Source organism: Chenopodium album, chromosome 13, assembly GCF_948465745.1.
Source record: "Chenopodium album chromosome 13, dcCheAlbu1.1, whole genome shotgun sequence".
NCBI lineage: Eukaryota > Viridiplantae > Streptophyta > Magnoliopsida > Caryophyllales > Amaranthaceae > Chenopodium > Chenopodium album.
The window spans coordinates 52,732,443-52,759,410 of record NC_137846.1 but is presented as its reverse complement, the minus strand read 5'-3'; the positions used below and the strand labels follow the sequence as shown (position 1 = coordinate 52,759,410).

Genomic DNA, 26,968 nt, shown 5'->3' with positions numbered 1-26,968 from the left:
TCAGTCAAGAAATAGTCTCTACTTCTAGGATAGGCTTGATTCCAAAGATACAAATAAGCAGAAGAAGTCTCAAGTGATTGCCCTTGCCTTTCAGTTATTTAATTTCATGATATTTATTTGTATTCAAATAATGAATTAGTAAAATACAAACCTACAATCAAATGACAAGAATCTTAGCAATATACAGTAAACAATGCATGAGTATGTTTTGGTATTAGGGTTGCTGGTAAATAATTGTTATCACAATGATATCAAATTATTTGAAAATAAAACAACTAAACAAATCCCATCACAAATTGCTTCTTCTATCTATGAAATCTTTTATATTCTTTTTCTTTCCTTAAGAACACTATGTTTAATGTACAAATCAATAACATCTTGGCCTGTTGTCAAAAACTATGAGACTATGAGTTTAGGTACAATAACTCGCATGTTTATTTCTCTTCTTCCAGTTATTAGGATTAATTAAGATAAAATAAAATATTAATTAATAGTATTCTTTATATTGGAATATTATTTATTATTGAATATGCAGATTAGTGATGGATGTCAATGGAGAAAATATGGTCAAAAAATGGCAAAAGGAAACCCTTGCCCTCGAGCTTATTATCGTTGCACCATGGGAGTATCTTGTCCAGTTCGCAAACAGGTTAATCCTTTATTCGTTATGTTCTTTATACCCTTTCTATTTCAATAACTAACTTGCCGATTAAATTTGAATAGTTGTTACATGAACCTATTGAAATTTGGTTGAACTTATTTTTCACAAATAAATTATTTGAAAAGTGAAAAGAATAAAACTTGAAGCAAATCGATCAAATTAAAACCTTCAAAGCCAAAATTAGTTTAGGCCTCATCATTAATATAATGTAACTTACAATTATTCTCTATCAAAGCTTAGTGGATGATCTTGATCATCTAAGGCCAACAATTTACAAAGTGTTTCTTTTCCATTTATAGAAGTTTCAATTGGTGATAATAGCATTATAGTTTGAACCATTTCTAGATTCAAACTCTGGAAAATACCTTATAGTCAGTACTTACTGCAAGTATATGTACAAGTGTATCAGTTAGGTGAGGTCTTTAATTGATTCACAATATGCGGATATATTTATGGGCTTATATTATTGGTTAAACTCATACAGAGTACTTTATTATTATTGGAGAAAATTGCAAAAAAGAAAATTTTGGTGCTAATTATTGGAGAAAATTGAAAATTTTAAATCATATCTTAAATTCTGGAGGTATGAGGTTTAAAGAACAAAGAAAGTGAGTGGATGATTATGCTGAACTTCTAGTCTTCTACATATTAAATAAAAAAAACAGTTTTATTATTAAAAAAAATAATAAAAAAAAAATATAAAAAAATAAAAAATAAAAAAAAAACCAAACACGTGGTATATATTGTGAATCAAGTTCCAAATTCATACCATCAGTCTAATCCTATATCATTCTCTCTATAAATCCATACGGTCTTGTTAACCCCAATCACCCTAGGTCCTTTATAAGAAAGAATACGATTAAGTAATAAGGCAAGGTGACAAAGCTCAAAGAATGATTTAAACAAAATTGTATCTTTATTTAAAAGAACTTGTACTTCTTCATTATCGTAGTCCATCTATTTTGTACTTGATGTTTTGTAGAAAATTTTCAACTTACAACCAGTTGTATCTTATAGATTAAAAAAAAAAGAGATTTCTCTCATTTAGTGCTTCAACAAATTAATAAGCAAAGAGTTAGCTTTGATATACTATACAATGGATAAAGTATAATCGATTGTACACCAAATGTAAAACTGTGTTATCTAGTGTTATGCGAATTCAACCATCCCTAATTCCCTATAGCTAGGAGGCAACAAATTTTGATCTGTACAAGGATATCATCTTTGTACATTATTCCCTTAATATGTTAGTGGATTATGTGCTTAGTAATGTTAAAAGTCTCAATCCACACAAATGTTATTATATGCGTGTAATGCATAACTTGAAAACAAAAAAGAACAAAATTTTGGTGTGCTACATCGAGAAAAACTACATCTTCAATGGATGGACAAAGAATTACAGCTATAAGACGTAGTAATTCTTTTATTTTAGAATACTTGCAAATTTGCAATGATTTAACTTTTTCTATTTATACATTAATTTTACCATATTTTCTTACTAACATCTAATGCATAACATTGTTGGATTAGTTTCAAAGTTTTTTTTTTATTTTTTTTATTTTTTTATTTTTTTTTTATGATTTTCGTTATTACATAACAACATATATTTATCATCAAACATGTGCACAAGTATTCTATGCTCAATATCACTAAAATTCTAAATTAGAATGAATATGTGAAGAAAATAAACCACTTTACCAACGTTAGTGTCTCTCTTTACATAATATTTTATATGTCTTGCTCAACTTCTAATGTATTTTGTGTAACGAATGTACATAATCTGACGATCAGGCATATGACAAAAGTGAATTAAGTTTGTTTTTCAAAAAAAAAAAAAAGTAAATTAAGTTTGACAATTTCATGTCAATTCAAGAAAACCGGACGCAAAAAGGCTAGGAAAATTCAATGCATCACTTTTAAGTTATAGAATAAAAATAAAATTATCTATTCAATTAGTCAAGCACTTTACCTTATTTGTCATGTAAAGTATAATAATCTATAACTTGGCATAAATTTTGTTATATTATGTTGACATATATATAAATTTTTTTTTTTTTTTTTTTTTTTTTTTTTTTTTTTTTTTTTTTTTTTTTTTTGCATTAGATAACCTTGGGCAGCTGTCTAAGCTTAAGGAATATATTCACGTTCATTCTATGTTTATTACACAAGTTAACGTTATCATATCTCATATTCTATTTCAATAGGTACAAAGATGCGCAGAAGATAATAGCATACTCATCACAACCTACGAGGGACACCACAACCATAGCTTACCACCCGAGGCGGTACCCATGGCCAGCACAACAACCTCAGCCGCCTCAATGCTCATCGCTGGCTCCAAGTCATCAAGTCCAATGGACGGACTATTATGTCCGTCCATCTTCTCACAACCCACGGCTCTCCCGGGCCTCCCAAGCTTGGCCACAATATCCGCCTCGGCCCCATTCCCTACTATCACATTAGACCTCACTCGCCCACAAGGCTCACAACCACAAGGGAACAACAACAGTAACATGCCGTGTGCAAACGCAAATGGGCCGGCCTTAATGGGCCTTATGCAACAATTGTTAGGCCATGGGCCCAACAATTTTCATGGATCAAATGAGCCCAGTAGAGAAAATAGTAACTTGCCATTAGTTGACCCATTAAGTATAGCTAAAGCTGCCCTTGCTTCGGATCCTAATCTTGCTTCAGCTTTAGCAACGGCTATATCCTCAATAATTAAGGGCAATTATGACTCAATTAATAATGTTAATAATAATGGTAACAGTAGTGAAATAGTTATGGGTAAGCAAATTCCTAAGGACAATAACTCTGATTTGTCCAATTTATCAGAGAATTAATCGGTTAATTATCAATAATATAATCATCATTCTCAATTTTTTATTTCCTTATTTTAATCATTACGGAGTATTAGATTTTTATTTTTTATTTTTCCAAAAATTTTGACGTGCCTAGAATCATATGTACTACGTATTTTTTATTCTTTTAGATTCCATGTATCTAATAAGTAGTGTAATTTATAATTTTGAAGGATATTATATTGCATTTATTCTTCAATTATTCGATCATTTAGTCATGAAGTTCATCATATAGTTCAATTAATTAAACATATTTAACAATCAAGTCAAACACCAACTTTATTTTGATATCTTTTGCTCACCAATATCCCTTGATTCATGCTTTATGTCTAACATATTAAGCATTAATTTATAATTTAACCTCAAATTATCAGTTTCAACTATGGCATGACTAGGAAAGCAAGAACGTGGCTGGAATTTGTTATATACACCGGATGCACACCCAACTAACTCAAGGTTAGTTTGTTAGTTTTTGCTCTTTATTTGATGATTAAATGAAAAACAATCTTTACAATGAAAATAAAATACTCATAGGTTTACGGTGCACCCAGGTATATATAACAATCTCTCGAAGGTGGCAAAGGAAAATCGAACCTCTAACTTATTGTTGAGCCCAGAAACAACCCATATGTGAGTATTCTCTTGTCCCACGCTAAAAAAACACTAAAGGGGTAGTATAGTGGTAATGGAATTCCACATTGAAAGAATTCAAGAGTTACCACCACAATATAAGGCAAAGGGGCTACTCTCCTCATTGCAAAATGGTTTTGAGGTGGAACCTCCTTGGTCTTGTAATGTGGTGGAATTGCACTCTTCCGTGACGGGTGCGGCCCAGACTCGTATTTAACACTTATTGATCGATAGTGTAATTTAAAAAGCAATGTTGACAACGATTTAATTTAAACGAAGGCAACATCCAATAACATTATTGGAATGGATAAGGTTCTATTAATTTTATAATTTGGTAATGGAATGAATATATAGAATAAATAAAATAGTATAATTGATAATGATTAACAATAGGACATGATCTGATCGATTACCATGCAACAATTCATGCACGTTTTATACATACAATATTTTTACTAGCTATGAGTTATTTACAGTTTCTAATTGTGAGTTGTGACGTTAGCTTCAAGCCTTCAAGCTGATTAACTTACATCCTCTCCTTGTGATGAGTTGGTTCACTAGCCGTAGCTTGCACCGCCTTTCCCTTTTGTCGATGAAGCTCATTATCTTCCCTCAATCGAGAAATCTCGTTCATATAATAGTGTAGTCTGTCTATTGTGAAAGCAAGAAACAAGGAGATTCCTATACAAAATTGGAAGATAAAAAATTATGATAGGTCACAAAAAATTCACAATTTTATTAGTTGAAACTTTATTAAAAATGAAATCTATACTAGTTAATTAAGTCTGAATTCAAGAATTATGTACCAAGAAGAGTTGTTTCGAGGAGATGATGAGCCATAAGAACTTGTTCGGTTGGATTAATGGCACCAGCATCCATGAAGCGGCGATGGGCTTCTAGGAGGCCATATAAGCTTGAGAGGAACAACACGAGCATCGTTATAGACAAAGTTTGCGCAACCACAGGACCTCGGCCAACCTTCAGCAAGCTTAGCCCTTTCACTAGAAGCTTTCTCAAAGGAGTTCGGAACAAAAGGATACAAACGAGAAGAATTTCCGTTAACACCAATGGATACATTATGTACATAAACATCTTCAACCGAAAAATATAGGTTTCTGAGCTTAGTTGGAGATTCAGAAACAATAATTAGTACAAAATTTGTGATTTAATTTGTTTTTGTCAATTTAAGACTACACAAGAAACATATGATGTTTAATTTACTTGATGTTTAAAAGTAGAGAAATTAAAAGAGAGGATTGATTAAGGTTAGTTTGCCAAAAATATACAGCTTTTCAAGACTTTTGTTATTTTGTATTCATAAAAACTTCTATTTTAATTAAGGTATGACTATATGAGAAAGAAAGAAACTAACTCAAGTATGGTATATAGTTTAGAAACTTTGCCTTTTTCGTATACAACCTTTGATTCTCGAATCTTAAACAAACCATCAAGTAAACAAATAAAACTTTGATGAAGCACTATTGAATGAAGTACATTGCAAGTTATTTCCCCTCAGAAAATTTTTTAGCTTTCCTACGACTAAATTTTTTACATACATCCATGTATATAACCAAGTAAACGCCCGTTACGACTCGTATCCATTTTTAATAATTTGATCTCACTTATATCTATTATCAACCTTTTCAAATCACATGTTTGTAATGTGTATTGCGCGACCCATCCCTTGTTGAAGGGTTAATGGGATGAAGATCAGAACATGACAGTAAATATAGATCATAAGTCAGTTATATCACAACTTTAATTTCTGAAGCCATAAGAATTAGCAACATGAAAGTAAAATCAACCTAAACGATACAATATACAAGATGATGTCATACTCATAGCCAACAATAAATTAACGAGACTAGGACAACGAACTCATCATCATCCAATTACATCCGAACTTGGAACTTGATACATATATATATATATATATATATATATATATATATATATATATATATATATATATAAGGGAAGATTATTTCAACAAATGCATCAAGGTATATTAATAAAACCCTTAGAAATCGAGCCTAATTTCAATATTGTTAAGACTAGGACAACGACACTTAACCCAAGAGGGTGGCGGAAAGAAGAGTCTAGTACTCAACTCCAGGCGCTTCTCACAAGACATTTCGTCGCCATCCTCATCATTTTCGTTCACGAAGAACAGTTTGAAATAATCTTTATATGTCGCGATCATCACAACATGGAAAATACGACGAAGACACTCTGATCTCTCGGACATACAATGTGGATTCCAACTCGCTAGCTCAATATGGTTACGTCGGGTTAACTGAACTGGCCCGCTTGTATTAAGCGAGTAAATTGAATTGGGTTTCCATAGTGCTAGGCTTGTTGGAGGAGGTGGAAGAGCAAATGACACATTACTTCCGATGAAAAATGTCATATTTTCTATGTCTTCAACCCATATCCACTTACTCTTCATCTCATCCTTTTCTTCCCTCAACATCAAAACTAACTTATGTCTATAAATTATATCCTTCCTTACCTGGACATCGATAACCAAATACAAGCAACTATTTGTTTTAGATGATACCAAGTTTGCATCCATGCACATATATTCACCTTCACTTAGATCCAAAATGCTTGGAACATCGATCACTTTCTTCATTGTTGAGAGATTGCCTGCACAAGTATTCAGGTTGTCAAGATTTGATTATATTAATTTCGACAATTTCGTATATATTACTCACCAATAAACCGGAATAGTCACAATATTTTAATATGGATGTCAAATAGCTTAGGGCTTGTTTGGCATCATTTTCGGTTTTCAGTTTCCTGTTTTTTTGAAAACCAAAACCAAAACCAAAAACACGAAATAAGAAAAAGGTGTTTCCATTTTTCTGTTGTCAGTTTTCAAAATTATCATGATTTTAATAAGTTTAAATAATTTTTGATTCATTATGGGATATATATCATATACTTTTAAAAAACAAAAAAGCAAAAAACAGAAAACCACAACAATGCCAAACGAACCCTTAGAATTTGGTCCTATTCAACTTATTATTTTAGATACTTGTAATTTTTGTTTTTCAGATTCAAATCAGACCAAAATATTTAAGCTAGACTACATTATAACATTTCAATTTAGATTAATTATTGCTGATGGTAATTTTTTTTTTTTTTTCTGGTTATGAAAGTTGGACAGTTTTGCAATAGCTACAATAAAATCGTGGCCATTATAATTAAGTAAATCTCAACCCTTCAATTAACAAGACTCATCTTATCCGTTCATGTAGTTGACTTTTAAGATATAAAAAAAAAACCATATAAAATCAGTAAAGTCTCCACTTTAACACTGAAACATCTATTTAAGATGGATCGATTTTTTTTGATGAAATAGCTTATCTACAATATATAATTTGTTTATCTATATTTTAAGATGATTATTGTAAGATTTGTAACTTGCAAATTAAAAAACCTATCGCACTGCTTTCAAAGTTTCAATTGCTTTTACGGAGTACATTTCTCTGTTTTTGCCAGGATGATCTAATACTCTAATCACACAACACCACATGCAAACACATTACACATAACACATGTATGATACTATGATCTGCTGAACATTTCTTATTTTTGAATTGGTTTGGTTTTTGCAGGTATGGCGACTAGCATCCTAAGGAAACCGTTTTTTATGCATAAGTATATATGAAAGCAGTTTTTTTTTTTTTTTTTTTTTTTTAAATATAAAAAAAAAATAAGAAAGTTGGATAAATAGACAAGATTGATCCATAAAAATTAAAGGATCAAGATTAAAACCAATTACAATGACTACGATTTTATTGTAGCCATTGAAAGTTACATACTTAAGAAGTACACGATGAAATGAGTCTAACAAGAGCTAATTTGATAATAATGTTTTTGCTTATAATTAGTGTAAATTTGCGGTGGTTTAGTCAAATTTATACAATGAACATGCCATACTAGACCTAATACCAGGTCTTATTAAAATCAAATCAGATTAACTTAATTATAGTGAAAAGAACAAACTCAATTATAATTGGAAATAGTCATAAGAGAACGGCATCTAACAATTTGAATCAAATTCATCTACATCATTTTCCCTTGCAATTCTAACTAAACAAGATAAACAAAATTAAAAATTGATAGATATTATAAGTTTATTATAATATTCGTCGCAGAGTAGGATATATTTGTATATTTTTGTGATATAGTTTGTGTTCTTATCGTACTAGGTTTCCTAACAAGATTAGGACTAGTATTGTAACTCTATATATATTATTCAATGGTACACACTCCAACCCAAGGAGTTTTCCCGAAATCTAACATGGTATCAGAGCCAGCGTGACACAAAAGGTCACGGGTTCAAATCTCATCCACCCCCTCTTTCAAAGTGGAATTAATTCGCACCAGGTATGGGTGGGCCTGTGTTGCGTCCACATTTCAAGCCCAAAGGGCCTTTCATGTGAAGGGGAGTGATAGAGTATTAAAAATAAAGGAAATCAAGGTGCGCCCATACCTGGATTGATCGTCCAAACTTGACACTGAGATGTAGATGTCAACCTAAAGGCATAAAATTTGCCATTGTGAAACTCAACATCTTGAAACACCCCATAAATATATTGTTGTTGATCTCCAATTGTAACCCATTGGTGATCCCCCAACCTCCACAACATCAACCAACCCCTTAATCCTGGACAATCAAGTAACACTAACACGGCCCGTGCCCCTTCGACAACTTTCTTCGATATTGGCTGTGCATCGTAATCCAAAACATAAACCAAAGACATGGGTCTAGCAAGCTCAACAGCACGAAAATCCAACAGATTAATTTCTCCAATTATGGGTGGGTCAGTGTACAAGTACCTCTTAAAATAAAAGTTACTACAAAGTGGGCTAAGAAGTCGCCATTTGTTTAAACCAAGCTCACCCATTCTAGCTATCCACCCGCCGCAACAAGGACTTCCGGGCAAAGGATAAAAAAGGTAATATCTTGTTTTGAGGAGATAAAGAGGTTTATTAATGTTATTATTATTACCATATATGAGGGGTGGGACTAAGGCTTTGTTGTTGTTGCATTTGAGGGGCGGGACCTCTATGTGAATTTCGGGGAAATCAGCGAGAGGTAGAGCGGACCTCCAAGAGGGGCAGACACCGCGAATGCGTGGGATATCCGTCTTAAAATCAAGATGGTAAGCGATGAGATGGAGGACGTCTTTTGGAAGATCAGCCCATTTTTTGGTGTTTGAGTAGTGGTTTTGGGTGGTGATGGTGTTGTTGCAAGGCTTTTTCTTAGGGGGTAGTGTTTTTTCCATAAGTAAGGTAAAGAAAAATGAAGATGTATTTTTGTGGGTTAGTTCAAGTAATAAAATGAGTTGAATGAAATGTACAAGTATATGAAGGATTGAAGGGGATGGTTATTAAAGAATATAGCTAGGTGATAAGGTTAACTACTTTTGATGGGGTTATTCGTTTACATAAAGGATATAGGGCTAATTGTAGTAAAATAGTACAGTCATATGAAGTAGAGTAACTAAATTTGACTTGGTTATACAAATATGCAAAAGCAGGGCCAATGGGCATCAAGTGATTTTGAGGTATGCTCTTTGGGGTGAACGGGGTGACTTTTACTTTCAATTATTTCTTTCTCTTTCAAGAAAATTCACATACGGTTTCCAAAAAAAAAAAAGAAAATTGACATACGAAGCATTTTAAGCATTTTTAATTACTTTTTTTTTATTACTATTTTTTTTATTTCTTTCAATTATTATTACTATTTTTTTTATTACTTTCACCTTACAATTTTATAGTTCAATTTTAACTTTTTATAGTCAAATGCTTTAAAGTTTGTCCAAAATATCACTTAAGTAGCAATGACTGATATCATATTTTCCATGTAGTAGTTTTACAAGAAAAAAATTTCAGCCTAAATTAAATAAAATTTGATGTTATTATATTCTTCTTTGGTTTTAATCATTTTAAAGCTAGGAAAAATTGGAGTACCCATATTTTGTCATTGGGAAATGAAAATTGGAATAAATTTAATCTGACTATAGAATATAGACTGCGCACTAAAAAAATTAAACTTTAATATTTTCAATCAATTCTTTACATGCTTTGTTGATAAAATTTCAAATTTAATTTCTCCTTCTCTCAATTAATTATATTATTTAATTTGTTTTTAAAAAATTAGATTATTTAATTTATTTTTCTATCACCAACTATCTATATTTAATGCATCTTTCTCTTATGGTTCATCGAACAAAATACTTTGTATGTATATTTTTTTTTTTCTATTTTTCTTTATATATATCAATATTAATAAAATCATTTCTTATTTGCGTAAAATCGTGTATAGAGTACAAGTCTAACCTTTCGTATTTGCTTAAGTTTTCATATTCAGTTTGCTCTTCTTCAAACTTAATTATATTAAATTAGCATTTACAACTAATGATTATGTCTCTATAATTTTTCTCATATGAGGTAATTAAGTAATAAGAATACATAAAATAAAAAAATGTTAAATGTTGTGCATTGCATTGTAGGGGGCTAATTTAGTGATTTACTATTTTTCTCTCTTATAAGTCTAATAAGAACTAATTTGATAGTAATATATCTTTGCTTATAGATTAGTGTAAATTAGTGGTCAAAATTTAATTAGCCAAATTTATACACCATATATCATATTAGACCAGACCAAATCAAATCAAATCTTAATTTATTAAAATTAAGGGTCTGTTCACTTCAACTTAATTTCAGTCAGTTCATCTCCAATCAGTTCAGATTAGTTTAGTTCAGTTCAGCTCCTAATTTCCTTCGCTCATAAAATATTCATTTCAGCTCTATTATGTTCTGTTCAGTTGAGTTCAATCAGTTCAGCTCCAATCTGTTCAGTTTAGTTCTGTTCAGTTTAGTTCAGTTCAGTTTAGTTCAGTTCAACTTAGTTCAGTAAATATGAACAGACCCTTAGTTTAAGTGATATAGAGGGTCGAAAATTGGTTCATAAGAGGACAATATCTACGAATTAGAATCAAACTAACTTATTTTTGATGAAAAGAACAAAGTTGATCTTACAGAATAATTGGTTCATAAGAGGACAATATCTACCAATTTGAATCAAATTTTAAGAAAATTTATCTGGAACAGACATATATGTTCACTATTTTGTAAGATAAAATTTGAAAAAATTTGTCTAGAAAGTATATATATATGTTCACTATTTTGTTCCAAACAAACCACATTAAACATATAAGGTCCTTCCAAACAAAATAGTGAACATATATGTTGTTGAAGCTTAGAGGTTTTGATGATGATAGACTTAAACTCAAGCAAACTTGACTAAAGATTTCTTTAAGTGTTTGACTAAGAACAAGTGAAGTGGACCTTGGAGGTGGAAGAGTAACCTTGACTAAGAAGAACATGAAGTGAATGCTTTAAGAAGGTTAAATAAGATAAAAGAAGAGTTCCCTAACAGGAACTTAGTTCTCTAACAAGAACTATCTAAGTTCCCTAACAAGAACTTGAAGACAGCAGGAACTTGGTCCTTGTCTGCGTGAAGCCCAGGCAATCTTCGAGTACAGAATAAAACGGCTCAGCAACTTAATTTAGCTAAGATTTTATCTTCTAGATATGTTGTTAAATATGTTAAGTAGGATATGCATGAAACCTATTAGAAGCGTGACAAAGAGCTTGGCAAATCTAATAAAAAGGAAAAGATAAAAAGATAGATTTTAGGAAAAGATTTTCTAAATAATTATTTCTTAAAATCAGAATATCAAAAAGATATTATTCTTTTTGAGGATCTTTCTTTATCCTATTTTCCGAAAGGATTTTCTTTGAAACTAGATTTACCTAAATAAAAACCGTGTTTTTGATATTTAGTTAAAATTAACATAATTATCTTTTGAAAACCCTACTTTCTATACGAGTTAATCTTGTATTAATAGTAGAGATCTCATTTCATAGTTTTTGTGAGTTTATGCTTGAAGAAATCATTCGTGCTTTAATTGTGTAAGTTTGCCAAGCTTATATTCTTGTCATATTAGTTTTGGATTTCGTGCATAGCTTGCCTAGCATATACTAGGGTCATTTATTTGTACTGGTTGGGTTCTTGGGTGAGTGTATGTTTTATATTTTGCATACAGTGTGTAAGCTTCAAGTGTGAGGCTGAGAGAGTACTTTGGGAGTACGAGTGAATCTAAGTTTGGGACTTAGATTGGGTAGGATAGGGTCCTACTGTGTAGCAAGTTCAGTGAGGAACTTGTGAGTAAAGGTATGTGCATAATAGGTTGTATTTTGGGATTGCCCTATTATAGTGAAGTTATTTGGTTTTGGAAATCCCTTAGGAAGGGTCGAGGTTTTACTTCCAGTTGGGCCCTGGAAGGTTTCCTCGTAAAAATCTGTGTGCTTTGCAAGTTCCTTTACAATTTATTTGCTTTCTGCAAAAAGTAGCAATAGGAAATCACATACAATTCACCCCCCCTCTTGTAGTGTTCGTCTCAACTAACATATGTCCCTTCCCGATAAATTTTCCCAAATTTTATCTTTAAAACATTTTTCCTTGGCATTATCTCTAAATGGTATAAAAATTAAAAACAAAAAAATAAATAAAAATAGAAGAAATTGATGTGCTTCTATACCTAGATTGATCACCCAGACTTCAAACTGATCATGAAAACTCGATGACGTCCGAAAGGCATAAAAATTACCATTGTGAAACTCAACATCTTTAAACAACACATAATCATCTTGTTGTTGATATTCAATTTTAACCCATTGGTGATCCCCCAACCTCCACAACATCAACCAATTCCTTAATCCTGGCCCATCAAGTAACCCTAACACGGCCCGTGCCCCTTGGACGACTTTCTTCGATAATGGTTGTGCATCGTAATCCAAATCATAAACCAAAGACATGGGTCTAGCAAGCTCAACAACACGACAATCCAAAAGATTGATTTCTCCGATTATGGGTGGGTCAGTGTACAAGTACCTCTTAAACTTCAAGTTGCTATTAAGTGGGCTAAGAAGTCGCCATTTGTTTAAACCAAACTCACCCATTCTAGCTATCCACCCGCCGCAACAAGGACTCCCGGGCAAAGGATAAAAAAGGTAATATCTAGTTTTGAGGAGATAAAGAGGTTTATTAATGTTATTATTATTACCATATATGAGGGGTGGGACTAAAGCTCTGTTGTTGTTGCATTCGAGGGGCAGGACCTCTATGTGAATCTCCCGTAAGGGGAAATCGGGTAGAGGTAGAGCGGACCTCCAAGAGGGGCAGACACCGCGAATGCGTGGGACATCCGTCTTAAAATCAAGATGGTAAGAGATGATGTTGAGGTTTTGATGATGATGTTAGTAATTGAGCAAACTTCCATTTAATAAGGATTTTCTAGTGTTGTGATGTTTGCAGGTTTAGTAAACTCTGGGAGTTGAAGTAGGAACTGAAACAAAGGAACTTTAGAAGATCCATGAGGACAAGTAAAGTCAGAAGAAGAGTTCCAGAAATGGAACTTCAAGAAGTTTCTTAACAGGAACTTCGCAACGGGTTGTAATGACCTGGTTCCGGTGTAATGCTGGGGCAAAACCTGAGATCTAGAATACATCAAGACTACAGGATTCCAAAACAAGAGTTTCAGAGAAGCAACATGAAGATGGAGAAATAGAAGTATATTGCTCTAGGATTCATGTAAGTATGTTGGACATAAAAGTCGGTCTGGAACAAGTTTATATAGAACCAAGGTGAACTCCAGACAGTCAATGAAATTAGAGTTACTGACTTGTCAGGAACTCAGAGACTGTCAGAGTTCCGAACCTAATAGGAACTTAAGTATGCACGTCTTTAAAAGTCGATTTTAATGATATATATTTATCTAATACGTGCATATCTTTTAGGGATTTGGTTTTACTGAATAAAAATATTTATTTTCTAATAAATCCCTTTTGGAAAAAGATAAGTTTGTTTAAAAAGTATTTTTAAACAAAAAGATAAGTTTTGAATAAAATCTGATTTTATTTTAATTATATCTTATTATTATTGACAGATTTTATTCTTAAAAAAAAGTTATATTTTCTGAAAACTTATTTTTAGAAAATATCTTTAAAACTTATCTTTTCATAAAACCTATCTTTTTCAAGATGAAATGAATAATTCGAGTGTATTATAAATATGCTCATATGTATTCATTCAAGGTTGAGGTTGACGAAATGTAGTGGTCGTGCTTAATGGTTTTATCCTTCACCAAGAAGCCAAGTCAGTCCTCCTGGTCAAAGTTCCTATCAGGTTTTGGTTACAGTACGTCCAGTGAGTTCCAGACAGATCTCGAGTGTCCAACATATTAGTTTTATCTTTTTATTCATATATATTTATTTAGAGTTATTCAATGAGATCTTGTAATGGGAAAAAGGGTTTGAGTATTTTGGGTATTGGGGTGTGATGAGTTTGAATTCTATAAAATTCATGTATGAGTTTAAATTCTCTAAAATTCAAGTGGTAGCTGTGAGTGCATAGTGAGTGAAAGGTACCTGAGTGTGTCTTGGGTCAATTGAAAGGAACCTGAGTGTGTCTTGGGTCAAGGAAAGGAACCTGAGAGGTGTCTTGGGTCAGTTGGATAGGTTCCTATCAGGTAGCAAATGTCTGTGGTGGAACTTGTGAAAAAGGTTTGTTATAATAGGTTGTACTAGGAGAGTTGCCTCATATAGTGAAATGTTTGTGTTGAAAATCCCTAGGTGGGTCGAGGTTTTACTTCCAATTAGGCCCTGGAAGGTTTCCTCGTAAAATCTGCTTTGCACTCTTTAACTTCCTAAATATAACTGTTTTATATTCCGCGAAAATTAGGCATTAGGAACTTACTAAAATTCACCCCCCCTCTTGTAGTATACCATCTGAAATAATAGATGAGATGGAGGACGTCTTTTGGAAGATCAGCCCATTTTTTGGTGTTTGAGTGGTGTTTTTGGGTGGTGGTGGTACTGCCAGGCTTTTTCTTAGGGGGTGATTGTGTTTTTTCCATAAGGTAATGTGGGTTAGTTGAAATTGAATAATAAAATAAATTGTATGAAATGTATATGGAGGGGAAGGTTTTTAAAGAATACAGTTGATAAGGTTAACTACTTTTGATGGGGTTATTCGTTTCCAAAAAGGTGATAGGGCTAATTTCTTCTTTAAAAAAAAAAAAAAAAAAAAAAAAGGAGGTGATAGGGCTAATTGTAGTAAAATGGTATATTCATATGGAGTAGACTCACTAGACCACTTTGGCCATTTTGACTTGGTAATAATGTAAAGTAACCCTTATTTGTTTCTTTTCTGATAATATAAGTAACAAAGCAGGGCCAATGGGCATCGACTGTTTTGGGGGTATGCACTATGCAGTATGCTCTCCTTTAGATTATTTCCTTTATTTCAAAATAATTGACATATTTTTCTGTAATTTTTCATTACACGTATTCCTTCTATTTTAAAACTTGTCCTTTGACCATAGATTTTTAATAGCGTAACAAAATTTATCATAAAATATGTTGTTAAATATATATTATTGATATGAAGCTTTCTATATTCTCCTACCGTTTTGTAATAATCACGATACTTTTTTTTTACGTTCCTCCGTATTTAAATAAATAAAACGTTTCTCTAATGCACGTATGTCAATTCAAAAACTTAATTGATAATATCTTTAATTTTCAATAAGTAAAATTATAACAATTGAATATTAATAAATTATTTATAGTGATGATTTTAACGATCAAAAGACTATATTAATCTTATGTATGTATCACAAACATTAGTCAAAGTTAATTAATATACCCATTCCGTCCCATTACTTCGTGCCTGTATTTCTTTTTGGGTGTCCCAAAATGTTATGCATGTTTCCAAAGTAGTTCATAATTATTACTTACTCCTTCCGTTTTTAAATACTTGCTCTATTTTCTATTTCCGACTATTTTTAAATATTTACTCCATTTCCTTATTTAGAAAGCTTTTAAAATATTGAATTCATTTCCCTCTACTAGTAGACCCAGCATAAATCATATTTAATAATATCATATTCACTGTCCTACAATTTTCTCTACTACTTTTGTTTTTTACAATTTTTTTTATTCTTCCACCAACCCACTACCTCCATGTTTTACTATTTTCTATAATTTTTCATAAAACTATGCGTATGGAGAAATGAAACTATTGTATTTAAAAACAGAGGAATTACTTTTTCGACTAGAAAAGAAACATACGATGTAAAATCATAAGAATTAGCAACATGACCGTAAAATCAACCTAAACGATACAATATACAAGATGAACCATTTGGTTGGCCGTAGCAAAAAAGGATGTCATACTCATAGCCAACAATAAAATTAACTAGACTAGGACAACGAACTCATCATCATTCCAATTACATCCGAACTTGCAACTTCATACATATATAAGAGAATATTAATTCAACAAATGCATCAAAGCATATTCATAAAACCCTTAGACATCGAGCCTGATTTCAATATTGTTAAGACTAGGACAACGCCACTTAACCCAAGAGGGTGGCGGAAAGAAGAGTCTAGTACTCAACTCCTGGCGCTTCTCACAAGACATTTCGCCGCCATCCTTATCATTTTCGTTCATGATGAACAAATTGAAATGATCTTTATATGTATGATAAATCATATGGCGAAAACACTCTGACCCCTCGGACATACAATGTGGATTCCAACTCGCTAGCTTGATATTATAATGCCGGGTTAACCAAACTGGCCCTCTTGTATTACTAAACGAGTAAATTGAATTGGGTTTCCATAGTGCTAAGCTTCTTGGTGGAGGTGGGAGAGCAAATGACACATTACTTCCAATGAAAAATGTCATATTTCCTATGTTTTCAACCCTTTCCCACTTACTCTTCATCTCATCTTTTTCTTCCCTCAACATCAAAACTAGCTTATTTCTATGAATTATATCCTCCCATACCATGACATCGATAACCAAATAAAAGCAACCATTAGATTTAGATGGTACAAATTTTGCATCCATGCAACCATATTTACCTTCATTTAGTTGCAAAATGCCCGGAACATCGATTACTTGCTTCATTATTGAGAGATTACCTGCACAAGCATTCAAGGTATCAAGAATGATTATAATTTGTATATATTAGTGTTTACCAATCCCATACTAAAAAAAATTTCTATATCAAATAGCTTAAGACTTATTCTATCCAACTTATATTAAATTACCTGTAACTTTGTTTATTCAAATCAGATCAGACCAAAAATATTGAAGTCAAACTAGATTATAACTTTTAAGTTTTTAATTTAACTTTTGATTCTTGTTTATTTATTTTAGGGCATGTTCTCTTCAGCTTATTTACAATTCAATTCAGTTTATCAGCTTCAATAACTTCAGTTCAGTTCAGTTTTTAATTTCCTTCTCTCATAAAATATCCAGTTCATTCATTTCAGTTCACTTTAGTTCAATTCTAATAAGTTTAGTTTAGTTCAGTTCAACTCAATTCAGTTAATCAAAACAGGCTTTAAATATCTTCAACTATGTAGTAAAATTTTACAAAAGTTGCATATATTTGAAAAGTACACAATAAAATAAGTCTAACAAGAACTAATTTGATAGTAATATCTTTGCTTATAGAGATTAATGTAAATTTGTGGACGAAATTTAATTAGCCAAATTTATATAGCATATATCATATTAGACCAGATCAAATCTTAATTTATTAAAATCAAATCAGATTAACCTTAATTTATTAATATCAAATCAGATTAACTTATTTCCGGTGAAAAGAACAAAGTCTATCTTACATAAGAGGGCAATATCTAAGACTTTGAATCAAATTTAATCTACATCATTTTTCCTTGCGATTCTCTCTAAATTGGATTAAAAATAAAAAAATAAATAAAAATAGAAGAAATTGAGGTGCGCCTATACCTGGATTGATCACCCACACTTGAAACTGAGAAATCAATGTCATCCGAAAGGCATAAAAATTACCATTGTAAAACTCAATATCCTTAAACAACTTATAATTATCTCGTTGATCTTCAATTCTAACCCATTGGTGATCCCCCAACCTCCACAACATCAACCCACTGGGCTCATCATCAAGTAATACTAACACGGCCCGTGCCCCTTGGACGACTTTCTTCGATAATGGCTGTGCATTGTAATCCAAATGATTAACCAAAGACATGGGTCTAGCAAGCTCAACAACACGAAAATCCAACAGATTGATTTCTCCAATTATGGGTGGGTCAGTGTACAAGTACCTCTTAAACTTGAAGTTGCTACAAAGTGGGCTAAGAGGTCGCCATTTGTTTAAACCAAGCTCACCCATTCTAGCTATCCACCCGCCGCAACAAGGACTCCCGGGCAAAGGGTAAAAAAGGTAATATCTAGTCTTGAGGAGATAAAGAGGTTTGTTATTATTGTTATTACCATATCTGAGGGGTGGGACCTCCATGTGAATTTCCCGTAAGGGGAAATCGGCTAGAGGTAGAGCGGATCTCCAAGAAGGGCAGACACCGCGAAGGCGGGGTAGATCCGTCGTATAATCAAGATGGTATGCGATGATATAGAGGAGTTCTTTTGGAAGATCAGCCCATTTTTTGGTGTTTGAGTGGTGGTTTTGGGTTGTTGTGTTGTTGAAAGGCTTTTTCTTTGGGGGTGTTTGTGTTTTTTCCATAAGGTAATGTGGGTTTGTTCAAATAATAAAATGAATTGAATGAAATATACTAGTATATGGAGGGGAAGGTTATTATATATTAGGTGTGTTAAGGTTAACTTCTTTTTTATGGGGTTATTCGTTTCCATACGTTTAGGGCTAATTGTAGTAAAATGGTACATTCTTATGGAGTAGACTCACTAGACCACTTTGGCAATTTCTACTAGGGGGTATGCACTATGCTCCTAGAGTCCTAGGGGTGAACGGGTGACTTTCCCAATAAATAATTATTTCCTCTTTTCTAAATAATTGATAAGATATACTCGTAATTTACTATTTTTCATTACAAGAATTCCCTCTATTTCAAAAACTTGTCCTTTGATCATGGTTTTTTAATAACTAACTTGTTAAAAACAAAGTTTATCATGAAATATATTGTTAAATGGGTACTCCACTACTCCGTATTATTATTATGAAGCTTTATACTTCGTAATACTATCACCGTTTCGTAATAATCGCTATACTTTCTTTTTACGCATATTTCATACTCCCTCCTTATTTAAATAAACTGAAACATTTCTCTTTTGCACTTATGTCAATGCAAAAATTTAACTGATAACATTTTTAAATATCAAAAGGTAAAATTTATATTGCATATTAGTAAATTATTCATAGAGACGATTGTATTTCTAACAAGTACCCACAAAACTATTTATTTTTATATATAAATCACAAACATTAGTCAAAGTAATAAATTTGATAAATAGTGCAAGAAGTCAAAATGTTTCACTATTTATAATATGGAGGATTTAATTATTGCAACATTCCTTATTACGTAAGGACCCACTATTATTTTTATTAATTTTCTTCCTAACTATTGAAACCCATTGTAACCCACTTGTAAGTGTCCCATATTAGAGAAAGAGGAGAGGTGGTTCCACTTTATAAGGTAGAGGAGTAACTCCTACTATTGCCAATTGGTTTTAGTATGAAAAGCTCCGAATCCTAATTTGTGGACCAAACTCTCCTCCTCCTTGTCCGGGTTCCCCAAGCCCTTTTCATATTGTTGCGAAATTTAACTTAGTATCAGAGCCCAGGTTTGTTGGGTATTTGTCAAGTCACTGGTTAAGGGGCCTCTATTAGTATTTTATATCTCTTTCTTACCAATTTCACTTATGACGTGTTCGGTAAAAGTAGTACGTTGTGTGAGTAGTAGGAGTGTTCAGAAAATTAGCTAACATGAATACGAGTACATGCTTGACAATTACGAGATGAATAATTCAATACCTACAATAATACTATTGATTGCAACCGGAGTCTCGTGCGATCTAAATAACCGTTAATACAATGCTGAAGTCTAATGATCATGCTAGAAGATGAAGTAATCTTCTTGTTTGTTGTTGATGATACGCTTCTACTTTAAACTTGTAAACGCTTTGACAATGGTTGGAGAAGAACATCTGGCTTTTTGGGTGATTGGGCCACTTATTTGGGCTTTCTTATACTTCGGCCTAATGATTTTAGGGCTACGTAAATTTCACTGAATCCCTGAAGGCCCAAAATTTGAAAATGACACTAATGCCAGGGAACTTTCTCAAAAAAATATATGGATGATTTACAAACAGCTTAACTATACGGAGTATTTTATCCCACATAAAATTAGACTGGGAGTCTCAATTATTTTTTATGACCAAAATCACTAGCTACTAGTGATTAGCGACATTAATACAATACAACCGCTATTTCAAGTATTGTTTTGTAAGACAAAATATGTTGTCAAAGGATCGGATGACATAACCATTCTTTGATAATACATTTTTTAATTTAATGCATATACACTTAATTTCCTAGATTTATTTTATTTTTTTTTACGTAAATGATATGTTCTTTAGTACAACTAGCTAGTTTGTATATGTTTTCAAAAAAAAAAAAAAAAAAGCTAGTCTATATATACTTTTATATTTCATTTCTTCGTACCTGTAACTCATCGTATTGGTACACATTCTAAGAAAGATATCATATAAAGTAAATAGATAAATAATTTTAGCTAACATTAAGAGGCAATACATATATATTAGAGTGACTAGTGCGTGTTCAATAATATGAGATCAACTTTCTTCTTATTGTATTAAGACATAACAAACTGAAAAACCTCACGTACAACTGCAATACTAAACAGTTTTGACAATACAAAGAACTTAATTAACACTACATATTTAGAAAGTGCCTACTAATTATCTAATAACTTGACAAAATCATACTTATAATAACAAACTAAAGGATTCCTTACTTCTTTTATAGTGCGTGTTCATGTGTAGTACGTACTACGTAGTCCTAGTTTCCTCCAGGGTTAGGACCTACACCAGAGCCTGCCCCAGCCCCAGCTCCAACACCAATACCCGAACTCGATCCAACACCAGGTATACCAGGTAAACCACCCATGCTCCCGCCCATTCCAGCACCCACTCCGGCTCCAATACCGGTGGACCCCCCGATGGGTCCACCAAGGCCACCACCACCCATCCTAGAGCCCGCACCAATACCAGCACCAATACCCGAGCCCATGCCAAAGCCCGGTTGTCCGCCCACAACGCCTCCGGGAACACCACCCATGCCCATGCCACCACCAGGCCCACCTTGGCCCATACCAAAACCAGGTCCACCTTGGCCCATACCAAAACCCGGCCCTCCTTGACCTAAACCACCACCTGGAACCATTCCCCCTATGCCACCTTGACCTCCCCCAACTACACCGCCTGGTGGTACGCCACCCGGTGGTACACCTCCAATAACACCGGGAGGAGGAAGACCACCTATACCGGGACCACCACCATACACACCAACATCACCTAAATCCTTAGTGGTGAAACGATCATTTCTTATGGCATAAGTTTCACCAATAACACAAACAAGTACGTATATAAGCCCTAGAAAGATAAGAAGCTTATAATTCATAGTAATACTTTTAATTTGAACTATCAAAATGACAAGCTTTTTATTTTTGTATGTAGAAATGAGAAGCAAGTGAAAGTTGACTATATTGAGATTTAAGAGGGGTTTATATAGAAGAATGGTGGAAGAGACAAAATTTGCATGATAAAAAGTACAGTTGAGAAGGTTATAAATGTGGTAAGGCCACCAGCCAGTTTAAACATCTATATATGTTTTGCATGTGCATGTAATCTTAAATTTGAACCTCTGTGGCACTGTATGTGTAGTATAAAGAGTAATGATAGAGGGATTTTTTTTTTATTATTAATTTTTTTTTTTTGGTTGCATGGTAAGGAGATTGCCCTTATTAGCTGGATCTCTCACAAGTCCTCAGCTCCCGACCCTGGTTAATGGGATAGGCACTTTAAAAATGGGAGGAAAAGATAAGAAAATCTCCACCTGAAAGTGTCTCTACTGGGTTTAATCCCATCACAACCTCATACAAATTTTACCACGATTAATGTAGAGTATAGTATATATATCATATAAGTGTACAACACCAAGTAGTGATTTGAGGCAGTGAGGCATTACTTAGATCCAAAAACTAGTATGAAAAATACAACGTATGTATTTTTTCCAATAAAATAAGGCGGTGTATGTATTAGGGCTTGTTTGGTTCACCTTATTTTTTCTTATCTAATCTGGTCTGATCTGATCTAATCTAATTTAGTCTGACCTGATCTAATCTAGTCTGATCTAAATGTCAGATTTGACTAAACTTTGACCTTAATATACGATAATCTATACGGAAAAAATATATCAAGTGGGGTCTTGTTAGATTCGTAACAATATGTATTTTATTAATATGTGATTTTCATAATTTTTTTCATTACGAAATTAAAGATATTTAACAATAAAAAAACAGCACATAAAACAATGATCAGATTTGAACTTATTTTTTCTAATTTGAACTTATTTTTTCTGAAATAAGTAAAAATAAGGTGAATTAAACAGGACTTTACTCGTAGATAAGTATATCAGTAGAATTAAATGTAGTTTGAGGGTAGCAACAATTGCACAACAAACTCCATTGAAATTTGAAAAAGAGAAGTCGAAGCTGAATTTTAGTCTTATCATCATTATCTGCCTTGCATTGATTTAATGAGGAATTTATGGTTTCAGTGACCGGTGTCTTCCTGCATGCCATGCATGTCTTGTTGTTGTTGAATTATTCGTTTATCTCAAATTTGCATGCATAATATGCATTGGTTTCACCGGCTATAATTTAGTACAGTACTTCCTTAATTTGCACGTCAATGAAATTATTTTTTTTATTTTTTCTATTTTTATGATAGTATTTATCTATATATCACATAAATTAAAAATCCAACGTGGTATAATTTAATTTGTTGGCGTTTAAGTACTTATTCATACAATAGCAACTTAATTACTACGTACTCTATTCTCTATTCGATCATCTTTTACTTGAATAAATAATGTGGGCAGAGAAACGTTGTAATTAAATAAATATTATCACTTGTATGCTTCGATTGATGATTGTTTATTGATTATTAGACCTAATCGAAGAAAAATAAATAAAATGCTTAAAAACATTTTATTAGCTAGTTTTTCAAAAGGAATTTTAACTATCACCTTTCAGATCATGAATTATAAAATCATCTCTAACATAAGCGATGTCTACAAAATAATCGATGTGATAAAATTGCGTCAAATAATACTACCTAGCCAGCTCTAATCTTTGACTTTTGGACATAAGATTGAACCGAACCGAACTCATTCTAAAGGAGTCCAATTTCCTAAACCCCCCTGGTATGGGTCTTCTCCATGTGTATCATCTTATACATGGAAAGTATAAATTTAATCAAGAATGCAATCGCAACTTATCATACTAAGATAAACCGTAAACATACTAGCTATGTTTATAAACTTTTTTCCATGTTTAATTACAGAAAATATTCACAATCTAAGAGTTTTCAGTTTTTACATACTCTTATATAATGAATGACTTTTGAACACTATTATAATCGGTAAAAGTTAAAATGATGCAACTATGGTGTAATGCAATTGGAAAAGTAGAGGCTATCACATATCGGGTTAGGTTTAAGATTGGGCCAATAAATTCATGCTCACAACTTCTTTATAACGGCCTGGGCTTGAGGAAGGTTAATTTTTCCAACTAAATGGGCCTGCCAGGCTCGAATTCAAAGCCCAAAATTGCGAAACCCACCATTTTATTATGACCCAAGTTAAGTTTGATCAGCTCTAGGAGACAGTATGTAGTATACCCAATACTAGATGCATGCATTAAATCCTTTACTCACTCAACCTTTTTTTCTTGTGCAATACTGCACGTAACCATTTGATGTAAGATCATTTTTTAGCCATGCATCTTTGGAATCTTTGTATTAATAATCTAATGCAAATGAAATCACGTACTTTTTCGATCATTAAATATACTCCCTCCATCCTCAGATGATTGTTTTCTTTTGCTTTATCACGTATATTGAGATTAGATTTTAGAGTGGTATATGTTTATTACAAAGTAGTGGATTATGGAAAATCAAAGTCTTTTTTTTTTATTTTTAATATGGAGTATCTATTAGTAAACATTTTTAAATTCAATAATTTGAATTGGAAATATACAATTAGACAAACCAAAACCTAGTAATTTGCAAAATTCCAAGTACCGTTAAATTTTATTCTAATTGCAAAAGTATGTGTCAACAATCTCAACATTAATCTGAGATTCGTATAAAAGTTAAATTGGTGCAAAGTGGAAGCGGAGGAATTATGCATCTTATAGTTTCTAACTTTCTCATTAGACTTGTCACTTCATTATACCCAAAGGCCCAAATGTGCTTCTCATGTTATCATGTCACTATTCACAATAATGCAACTCCATTCCCTAACATGTCATAAATATGATTAAATTAAATAATTACTTAATACCACCTGTAAAGTAGATACTAATTTGAGTATAGACAAGTAGACATGTGTAGAATTGCAAATAAATAAAGTTCACTAATGGTATACAACATTTAATATCATACTACCAATTAGATTTCGTTATTTGAAAGGTCGATCTAAAGGTATGAGTGTGGGTAAATATATAACACGTTTGAGTTAGAAAATCAATAGTGAGCAAGCTAAAAAACGAGCGATGGAAAATTAGAAGTGAGAAAGACAAAAGTGAGTACAATTGAATACAAAATTATATTCTACATACAACCTTTTCTTATTAGGTTTATTATTTTTGCCTTATATTGACTCATCTGTCCAATTGAAAGCTTGTTCATTAAAGTTATATCCAATAAAAAAAAACCCCTTTAATTTGAAATTAAACCATACCCTTCGAATTACCCTGTCCATGTCCATCAACGAGGTCTTCCACATATCAAATGGGTCGTCCAACAATGAGCTAAATTATACAGTTGCCATATAAAAAGCATGCATGGTATTATATTCAGATTCATTACATCATAATTTAATTCTAACAATAAATAGAATCTGATAAATGTCGTGTTTCATGTGCCTAGCTATGTTAAATACTGTTGAATAATGATTCTACAAATCATGGTGATGTTGAGATCAATGATTGATGATATACTGCACATACATGGTAGCAATAATTCTACCATGCATGTAATAAATATGAAGTAATCGTGATAATGCAATAATATGAAGTAATATTATGAAGATAATGTAATAATATGAAGTAATCGAGAAGGAAAATATTATTCTTCAATCATTTAATTTATGGAATTATGAATTGAAAAGTATAGAATGAACTTAGAGTTCCCGGCACAATATCGCAAAACAAGTACAAATCGAGCCGATTATGGAAGCTATTGCTCCCATACTATAGAACGTACGTAATTTGGTATCTAGGGTTTGTAGTATGCATGTAAACTACAAAAGTGTGTGCTCAATGATATCCACCACCAGCACCACCTCCAGCACCAGCACCTCCACCATATCCACCGCCAGCACCACCTCCAAGGCCACCACCACCTCCGGCTCCTCCACCACCACCAAGCCCTCCACCACCACCAGATCCTCCACCTAGTCCACCACCAGCTCCAGCTCCACCTCCTGCTCCATATCCGACTCCGCCGCCTGCTCCTCCACCAGCACCACCACCAAACCCTTTACCACCACCAGCTCCTCCACCTAGTCCACCACCAGCACCAGCTCCACCTCCTGCTCCATACCCAGCTCCACCGCCTGCTCCTCCACCTGCACCACCACCAAAACCTTTACCACCACCAGCTCCTCCACCTAGTCCACCACCAGCTCCACCTCCTACTCCTCCACCAGCACCACCACCAAACCCTTTACCACCACCAGCTCCTCCACCTAATCCACCACCAGCTCCAGCTCCACCGCCATACCCAGCACCACCACCGGCACCTCCACCTGCACCACCACCACCACCTAATCCTCCACCTCCACCGCCACCAAGTCCTCCACCTGCTCCTGCACCACCTCCATAGCCAGCACCTCCTCCGGCACCTGCACCACCTCCAAGACCACCACCAGCTCCGCCACCATATCCACCACCTCCACCTAGGCCTCCACCGTGGCCAAAGAGTTTCTCATCCTCAAACTCATTCGAGGTGCTCACTAGCATCCTAGCACTAGTAGTGCATACTAGGACACCAAGGACTAAAAAAACGAAAACTTTAGTACAAGCCATCTTTGTACGTAGTAATAATTATTTGATTATATGAGTATTGATGAGAAATTGAAGCCAAAGTAAGAAGATTATATATAGCAATGCCTTGATCAAGTGATAATGCACAAGTTGTATTACAAAAAGCTTGGAACGGTTGAGAAAGTTTATAATTAATGTAGTACAAACTGCATGTGCTCGTCAAGAAACCGTGTTGGAACACTTTAATTGCCTTCAACTGCCTAGGTTGAAAATATAACCTGGAAAGCTGGCTAGCGTTGTGTTCAATTATCACTTCATACTAACATTATGTTCGAATGTTAGAGTTTTTAGACTATACTTTTATGGAATATTAATTATTATTATTATTATTATTATTATTATTATTATTATTATTATTATTATTATTATTATTATTATTATTGTTATTCTATTTTTTTCCACCAGCTTTAATTTCAATGAACCTTGAATGTCCTTCCTTTGCTTTAATACTACTTTGGTAAATATGATGATGAGCAGTACGCCAGTACGTTTATTTGCTTCAACT

At 33.1% G+C, this 26,968-nt stretch overlaps 4 protein-coding genes and 1 pseudogene across 4 annotated transcripts; 1 reads left to right on the top strand and 4 right to left on the bottom strand.

Annotated features, from left to right (window-relative positions):
- Positions 1-574: 574 nt before the first annotated feature.
- LOC145575740 (WRKY transcription factor 42 pseudogene) lies at positions 575-3,533 on the top strand (annotated as a pseudogene).
- A 927-nt stretch (positions 3,534-4,460) lies between these two features.
- On the bottom strand, positions 4,461-5,411 carry LOC145576910 (uncharacterized). The gene is made up of 2 exons (XM_081634608.1): positions 4,959-5,411; positions 4,461-4,833 (listed from the first exon to the last, which is right to left on the bottom strand). The coding sequence occupies exons 1-2, from the start codon at positions 5,242-5,244 to the stop codon at positions 4,679-4,681; spliced, it is 441 nt and encodes a 146-aa protein (XP_081490734.1). The 5' UTR covers positions 5,245-5,411; the 3' UTR covers positions 4,461-4,678.
- A 761-nt stretch (positions 5,412-6,172) lies between these two features.
- On the bottom strand, positions 6,173-9,452 carry LOC145575739 (F-box protein SKIP23-like). The gene is made up of 2 exons (XM_081633552.1): positions 8,657-9,452; positions 6,173-6,801 (listed from the first exon to the last, which is right to left on the bottom strand). Exons 1-2 carry the CDS (start codon positions 9,450-9,452, stop codon positions 6,173-6,175), a joined length of 1,425 nt encoding a protein of 474 aa, XP_081489678.1.
- A 7,157-nt stretch (positions 9,453-16,609) lies between these two features.
- On the bottom strand, positions 16,610-18,818 carry LOC145575738 (putative F-box protein At3g25750). Its single transcript, XM_081633551.1, has 2 exons — positions 18,065-18,818; positions 16,610-17,229 (listed from the first exon to the last, which is right to left on the bottom strand). The coding sequence occupies exons 1-2, from the start codon at positions 18,816-18,818 to the stop codon at positions 16,610-16,612; spliced, it is 1,374 nt and encodes a 457-aa protein (XP_081489677.1).
- Positions 18,819-25,465: 6,647 nt separating this feature from the next.
- On the bottom strand, positions 25,466-26,467 carry LOC145576909 (uncharacterized). The gene has a single exon (XM_081634607.1). It carries the CDS (start codon positions 26,443-26,445, stop codon positions 25,675-25,677), a length of 771 nt encoding a protein of 256 aa, XP_081490733.1. The 5' UTR covers positions 26,446-26,467; the 3' UTR covers positions 25,466-25,674.
- Positions 26,468-26,968: the final 501 nt, after the last annotated feature.